Here is a 7,913-nt window from a genome sequence, read left to right on the forward strand (position 1 = left end):
TCGTTGGGCAGGCGCATCTTACCACACGCGGCCAAAGACACGTTTCGGGTATATGTAACTGTGTGTAAGTCCGCGATGGTAGCATCCAACGAGTTTCAAACCAAGTACGGGAACATTCCGAGTGAGGAAGTAAAGCAGATCACGATGTAGCCATTCGTGGACAGCTCAGGGGAGAGCGTAATGATGTGCTCAACAGTAGTAGGGAAACGATGCAGAGAACTCTCATGCTAGCATCAGAACACAACGAACGGCAGTAACCAGAGGCGTTTAGTAGAGTATGCTACTGCTGGGCCTTAGTCGATTGGTACTCCCTTATTAGTAGTTATATATGCTTTGCATTGCCTCAGGGTAGCGATGTTATTCAATGCTGTAGTTAGCGGCTTCTCGCGTATGCTGTGGTGAGAGATGATGCACAGTATGTTATACATGTTTCTCATGTCTGTGACGAGTGGGTTACTATTGATAGACTGTACTATCAACTGTTACTATACTGTTGATATTGTTCCAGCCTAATAACTCCCACTCATATTATTTTTATTATCAATAGTAATAGGTCTCTATCTTCTGAAGATAGATCACTCCTGTCTCTAGATCCTTCTACCATTATCCATCTCAACATCAAGCCTTGAATCAAAGCTTGATGTTGAGATGGATAATGGAGAGTCTAGGTCTACCACAGGATACGACTGGACTGATTTAGTCACAGGATGACGATGATCGCCATAGTGTGAAGGCAATCTCGGAATTGGTCTGTGCATTGAATAAGTGAATAGAGAGAATCCTTTGGCATTTCTGTATTAGATTGTGAGTTGGAGGTGGTATGGTATGACCCGAGGCAGAGCACCATGGGGTGATCGAAAAAGGGACAATTGTGTGCACTCTACACTTGTGTCGATAGCTAGCCTTTGAATTTGCAAGTTCTTGATGCTTGTTAGTTGTGGAATATCACTCATCATAAGTATTTCAGTTTCTCCAATTTGCGATTGTCCCTAATGGCAAACTGCTGTACATGTCTTAGCAAATCTGCTAACATCATATTCTGCCTCCTTCTATTCATCATTGGAGGTTTTGTCGCTGGTGTCGGTATATGGTATCTCGTCAGCGACTACAAGGATTGGGTTCCCGAGTGGTGGATTTGGATTGCCGTTGTTACTGGCATTCTTCTGGCTATATTATCGTTTGTTGGTTGCTATGGCTCGTTGAAACGAAATAAATGCGTGTTGTCTTTCCTGTGGGTGGCGTCTACTGTGTTGTTCATTCTCTTCGCAATAGCTGCTATTGCATCTACTATCTTCTTTGCTGGTGTCGATAACCTCAACGGTAAGACGGCTCAGCAGTTACTTGAAGTTAGTGGTAACGATGGGAATGTGTACAAGCAGATTAGGGATGGTTACATTGCTGTGTTCACTGATGATGATTGCAATGTGAAGTGTAGCGTCGACGATGGTAAACTATACTGTGGATCCATCACATGTGAAAGTGAGGCGATAGAAGATCAGCTTAACCGCTGGATTGGTCCCAGTTGGTGGACAACTGATGTGAACTCCTTCGAAAAGTGTGTTGCTGCTGCTACTGTTGAAGACAACCCTAATGAGATGGCGGCTGAAGCGTGGTGTGCTAGTAACACTTATGCAATTGATTGGTTTTGGGGCTGGGTCTTGGGGACAATGATTGTGTTGTGGTTCATCGTTGTGTTCACGTTGTTCATGGCTGTTGGTAACTGCGTTTTGATGTGGTCACATTCGCATCGGAAAGATGCTGTGGTTGTGGCACCGAAAGCTGAGATGGTCAGAACGCCTCCTATGAATGGTTTCACAGTAGTTAAAGTATAGTTATGTGCAAGATCAGTTTCTTACGTGTTTCCCATTGAGTGTATTCTTTTGTAATTCGAATATCTCTCTTTTGGTGATAGTTGTCATCCGCCAGCGTTGAGGTGACGTTGACTGTTGTCATTGTTATTTGGTCGTAGTAGTTTTCGTGGTTGTTTCTTGTGGATGCATAATGCAAGGTGAATGTGTTCATTCTATCTTCCCTACGGAACTGTGTTTCTGTGAACAACGTCGATTTACTATGAACATTCGTGTTGACCTGTTGTGTTAGAGTGGATCAGAGTTGGAGAAGGAAAGTAAACTCTTCGAATTTTCATTATGGAAAAATATGCGAAAATTAACTTTAGTTTTTGACGACTCGTTTATAAGTGTGTTATTGAAAACCTTGCTGTCCGTTAACGTTGCTATGTTGCGATAGAACGGTTTGTTATCTATTGATTGTTTTGATCGAGATCTTTACAGTGCATGTGCATATCCTCTTACATTATTTACTTCATATTTATTGTTAATTTAATATCGACATCTATTATATTATCTTATAACTAGATCATGATATAAGCGATCTAGGAAGAGTAGTTGCACTCCATACTCTGTAAGTGTTGTTGTCTTTGCTTTAGGATATTCTGCGTAGCATCAGCCGTTTTGAATATCCTTGTTGGGAATTCACCAACGTTTTTTCAGGGAATATTTTCAGTATCAGTAGAAGTAAATATGAGTAAAAGGGAAATAACGAAGAATGAATTCGACGAAATGGGTTAACTTCAATTAACGAGTAAGTAGTTTAGGAATGTTTTATACCAAAACTTGGAATATTCGGCCTAAGTGGAGTTCGTCTAATTTCGTCCTGAGTTGTAGCAGAAAGAAGCCTTGTTCTCCATCAGATTGCATCACGTACTAGCGTCACGTAGCGCGCGCTAGTATTACATGTTGTCAATGTGAACTGCATTATTGCAGTTCTGCTGTTATTTTCAATGGGAGCTTGTGAAGAAGGATCGTCTTCTTCCCTATCTTTGTCATCGTCGTTCTCATCATCATCTTCGTCCCGTAGGCGCAATGGGGTTCTTTTCTACAATGCTTTTGTATTCGCTGCTGGTGGGGTGGTAGCCGGCATTGCCATATGGTACCTTCAAGCAAAGTTCAGGAGGCTCATGCAGGTGTGGTATGTATGGATTGCCCTTTTTATGGGCTTTGGTATGATGCTACTCTCAATCGTTGAAGTCATTCAACTAAAGCGACGGAATTCAGTATTGTTGATGTTAACTTGGCTGTGTTGGTCCGGCGTTTGCTTCGGTCTTCTCGTTGTTGCTTGTGGTTCGTCGCTGTACTACGCGACTACTACTAATCTCACCCACAAGTCGGCGTATGACATTTGGTACATACACAATGCCGATTGGAGTGTATATGATCATATTAGATGGGGCTTTGGTCAGGTTTGGAACGACGAAGGCTGTGACCTTACCTGTGATATCGGCAATACTACAGTGTCGTGTTCTACTGTGCAGTGCAGTACTTCGAAGATTGCTCAGCAGATGAACCAATGGATAGCAGAAGGCAACTACCAGACTCGCGGCGTCCCTGAGGCTGTTACATTTCAGAAGTGCTTGGACGAGACTATACTAACTGATGGTATAAATAGGAACAAGTCAGCCGCACAGGGTTGGTGCTCTGGCAACGCCTCTGTTGTTGACGATGTTAGTCACTATGCATTGGGTGCTATGATAGGCTTGTGGGTGGCCTTATTGATTTCTATGGTCCCTATGGTGTATGATCTATATCTACTGTGGGTATTAAGGAAACGACGAGCTCATGCTTACACTGCTCATGAAGATTTAGATGAAAATGGAGGAATTGGAGAAGAGGAAGACGGACCAAAGAAGACGCCACCTCAGACTGTCACAGTCGTTCAAATTTGATTCCTTGTCTATTGCATCGTCTCTCGTATAATCGTTGGTGCATTCCCTCGTATAATCGTTGGTATATCTTTGTATACAGTTCTACGCGTTTTGTCCGGTTGTTGTCGTAGTAGATACTCAGCCATTTGGCAACTTCTTCTTCTTCCTGCATGGCCCGTGTCGTGTTCTAAGTTGTGATTATGTGATGAAGTGATCCTACTCAGTGAATATTAATAATCAATATAGGTGTACCGTCGCCCTGTTGGATTAGCGATATAAAGCTGCGTGTTTATTTTAGTCGTCATCATTCTTTCTAGTTGTATTTCCCTGCTGAATTGTGACCTTCGTATCTTCGCCTTCGGTTGAACATACTAATACTTTCGTACGATACTGCACTGTTGTATTCAGTTCAGCCAGACTGTAGTAGGAGTAGCTAGTCGAGGGTATGAGTTAGTCGTGGTTACACTGAACGACATTGTTTGTTGGGAAACTACTACTAAGAGGAGATGAAAAGGGCTCCTTTTCAGCTGCGTCAATTTCATTATTCTGTTTACGATTAGTTTTTCTGGGCAGTTCACATTTTTCGAGAAATGTCATCTCACTCGGTGTTGGAAGAAGAGAACAGTCGTTATCCCACAGCTGAGACAGGGTAAGTGCCTTTAGGATCTTCTGAGTTCACAGCTCAGGAATATATGTTCGCTTTTTTCAGCTGATCTCAGGAGTTTTCAAAGCTAAGTATAGAAGTTTCTCGTACGAATTTGAGTAGAAGTGTACAGAAGCAAACAAGAATTTGCCAAAATTTTTCACGTGTAGCTTTTACTGTACATACAACCCTCGAGCTGTCACCATCACCAATATGTGGAGAAGTGTCTTCATCAGGTCCAGCGCTCCTCAAACGGCAGAGGAAGATGCTCCTAATGAGCCATCCTTCATCCTAGTGCCCCCTCGTTTCTACACTCCTATAGACGACTCAGTAGATCGATACACCAAAGCCTTATCACAACACTTGCTGATGCAAAGGGCCAGACAGAGAGTGCTCAACGACAACATTGCTGAGGCCGTAATAAGCCGCTCGAGTATGCTCCTCATAATGCCCTACGTATAGGTACATCTTTCCTTTTCTGTAGCTCCAGAGCAGCCGGCCTTCGCTAAGGTAGAGGCGAATATCACTGTAAGCAGGGTCGGAATATATGTCGGCTTCTTTCAGCTGAGCTCAGATGTTCTCAAAGTTATATTGAGAAAATCTACATACGATTTAGGGTGTACAAAAAATAAGGTTAATTTCCCGGAAAATTTCCTCAGAATTATTATCAAGACACATAGTTGACCATGCGCATCTTTCCCCTCCCCCCTACACGGTGTTGTTAACTGTGATACTTGTAGATACCATACACTCTCGACCTCAAGGGGGCTATGACAAAGGTAGACGGTCTCGATACAGGAATGAACGGACTCCAGATGAAAGTGTCTCTGCCTCCTGAGTGAGTACCACCTGCAGTATATGTTTTCTCTACATTCTATTCAGGGGTACATGGTCCCCTTTCAACGCGGCTGGCCGTCTGCGTTTGACTACCTCGGGTGGCTTATCAGCCAGCGGTTTCATATCCCGTCCGATTGGTGTAGAGGAGGAAGCGACCGCTGCTATTTTTGGCACTTTAGGCCAGGGCCTGACCATCGACGATAACAACATTGGTGAGATATGTGTTGGAAAATATTTGATCGCTTTCCTCAAATGAAGTTGGAAATTTCCTCACTTATGGATGAGTTCATATGCGGACTCGGGCAGAAGTTTACAGAAACCAACTAGAATTTCCTCAGAATTTTTATATTGTCACCAACATATGTGGTCGAGCATGTGGGGCCTATCTTGACAAGTATTTTGGTACCTTAGGTTTCCGCGTGGATTACAAAGATGCTTCCTATGGTGTCTGCCTCGAATCCAGTCATCATACCACTACCAACTGTGGTGGTCTTCCCAGCACTGCGCCCTCTACGACCAGCGAGAGCTGTGGCGTCAGCGGCAGCTCGGTGGCTTCTTCCTCCTCCACTGTTGCTGAGGAGACGACATGTCCTTCGTTTTCGGGATGGGTTTGGGGACGAACGCAGTTTGGTGAGCTACAGCTACTCATAGGATGCACAGATGACTCCGACAGGTCTCTCTGGAGGGGTCCAAACTGGAATAGATGCCCACGGCGAATCTCTGGGGTAGGCCGGCGAACGTATATTAGGTTCACTCGGGCGTTCCACAGTTACCGTTGTGTTGGAGCCTTTTCCTCGGCCTCGGGAGATTCGAATTATATACCAAATGGTGGTGACTATCAGTTGGTCGGTGAATACAATAGCGCAACTAAGTCCGTTACGGCTGCCTACCATCAGCTTATAGTCATGCAACGGAAGGTGCCGGGATCGAACCTCTGCGGGTTATCATACACCGGGTTTTCAGTGCTACAACCTTCTTGAGGATAAACACATCTCAGCAATAGCCAACTACGTCGATGTAGCAGTGGAGGCCACTCGTAACGGAGATACTGGCAAATCCGAAATTGCAGTCGGCGCTTCTTGGCAACCCAACAGAGTAAACCTCCAAGCAATCGACCCCTCCTCACACGTGCTTGTCAGACCTGGCTCATCAAGGCACGGCTATCCACCCTTGCTGGGGTCGGCCTCACAGTAGCGGCTAAGTCGTGGTCGCAGATGAATGGTGTTGTCGCTGCTACTGTTGGTCTGCGAAGCTCCGGACCGTAATGTCTACCACTTGAAATCTTGCTCGCTCTTGCATTTGCTCAAATTTCAGTTACTTCGGGCTGCGATGTCATTTTCAGAATTGGGGTTCTGAAGTGTTTGGCAAGGCGGCGGAGGACAGCAGTCCTGTTGGAAATAAATGGGCACCACTTAACGAGTAAAAATTTCGCGCGCCACAAAAATATTTTAATGATATTTTCTTGACGAAAGTGGTTGAGTTATTGAAGAACACAAAGTTAGTTTTGTAAGAATAGAAAACGTTGGGTGCTCGAACTGCATCAGAGCGAAGGTAAACGATTTTGCCAATCTTTCGGATTAGTGACGGGCCTGATGATAGACAGTGTTGTTGCTTGTTGGGTTGTTCTAAACTTACTGAAATCGCAAAGCAGCGTTCTTGAGAGCGGTAGTGCTAGAAGTGGTAGTCGTAACGGTTAACCTCTGCCGTTTACTGCGGATGGCATCGGACCACAACCAGCAGTCCTCAAGGGAAGCCGACACTTCATCGTTATTCTCCTCATTTTCACCTATAACAAAATACGAGTAACAGCTTCCTATGTGAGGAGACTACAAGGCTTCATCGCTATGCTATGTAAATATGAGGAAAATTCGTTACGAATTTACTCTCAAGAGAATTTGAAAGGATCAGTGGTGCGAAATTCTCGTTCGCCCAATATATGCAAGTAAGGGTCATCTAAGCTTTGTTGAAGTGCCGGTCTGAACTACTGCTGAAGTAGCAAAAAATAGTTAATTTTCCAAATTTGCCTTGAAAAAATAAACGCCTTAGATTATGATGCATCCCTAGTAATATCGTCAAGTTCAAATAGATGAGGTATTGATGAAATATTTCTCACCTGTGTTCGCTTCCATGCGTTTAACAGAGATAGTGCCACTGGCTTGGCTGCCGCTACTGCGGTCCAAATCTCGGGAGAATCTTTTAAATTGAGGAACTATAACCTTCGAGCATTCAGGATCATAATGGAACCTATAATGAAGAACTACAAGCCCTGTTACATATACGCAGATGATACCCAGCAGCGATGGCAGTCCAGTAGAGGCAAACTGGATGAGTGTAATCAAGTCCAACGATCATGCCTTCCTCATCGAGGCACCCTCGGACCGAGCCGAACCTGCCAATGAGACACCTGCTAGTGAATATCGTCGGAGCAGCCATTTGCCTACTTAGTGAATATCTCCAACAAGGTATGTGCAGGGTCCCTTCCGAAGGGTGTGGTGACCAAGGCTTCGCCCATGGCCTTGGCCATCCATGGTGCGGCATTCTTACTACCCCCTAGGGTAGCATCCACGCCCATAACGCCTCGACAGAGACCCTCGAGGAGACCCGTGGCATCCTCTTGGCTGAGCAGTAGCCGTAGAAGCTTCGGTAACGACTCGAGACAGGTGGCGAGGGCTGCTTGGACCGGCTGAGAGGAAAGCACAGTCGGGCCACGAT

At 44.8% G+C, this 7,913-nt stretch overlaps 3 protein-coding genes across 3 annotated transcripts; 2 read left to right on the top strand and 1 right to left on the bottom strand.

Annotated features, from left to right (window-relative positions):
• Positions 1-992: 992 nt before the first annotated feature.
• Pmar_PMAR024387 (conserved hypothetical protein) lies at positions 993-3,742 on the top strand (the record flags this gene model as incomplete). Its single annotated transcript, XM_002782659.1, has 3 exons — positions 993-1,612; positions 2,878-2,983; positions 3,260-3,742. 3 exons carry the CDS (start codon positions 993-995, stop codon positions 3,740-3,742), a joined length of 1,209 nt encoding a protein of 402 aa, XP_002782705.1.
• A 569-nt stretch (positions 3,743-4,311) lies between these two features.
• Pmar_PMAR024388 (hypothetical protein) lies at positions 4,312-6,624 on the top strand (the record flags this gene model as incomplete). The annotated part of the gene is made up of 11 exons (XM_002782660.1): positions 4,312-4,370; positions 4,601-4,781; positions 4,827-4,874; positions 5,105-5,202; positions 5,247-5,413; positions 5,613-5,831; positions 5,875-5,926; positions 5,971-6,118; positions 6,165-6,296; positions 6,341-6,462; positions 6,516-6,624. 11 exons carry the CDS (start codon positions 4,312-4,314, stop codon positions 6,622-6,624), a joined length of 1,335 nt encoding a protein of 444 aa, XP_002782706.1.
• Positions 6,625-6,832: 208 nt separating this feature from the next.
• On the bottom strand, positions 6,833-7,773 carry Pmar_PMAR024389 (hypothetical protein; the record flags this gene model as incomplete). The annotated part of the gene is made up of 4 exons (XM_002782661.1): positions 6,833-6,987; positions 7,315-7,445; positions 7,492-7,590; positions 7,643-7,773. The coding sequence occupies 4 exons, from the start codon at positions 7,771-7,773 to the stop codon at positions 6,833-6,835; spliced, it is 516 nt and encodes a 171-aa protein (XP_002782707.1).
• Positions 7,774-7,913: the final 140 nt, after the last annotated feature.

The sequence above is a fragment of the Perkinsus marinus genome (assembly GCF_000006405.1).
Source record: "Perkinsus marinus ATCC 50983 genomic scaffold scf_1104296938708, whole genome shotgun sequence".
In the NCBI taxonomy this organism is placed as follows: Eukaryota; Perkinsozoa; order Perkinsida; family Perkinsidae; genus Perkinsus; species Perkinsus marinus.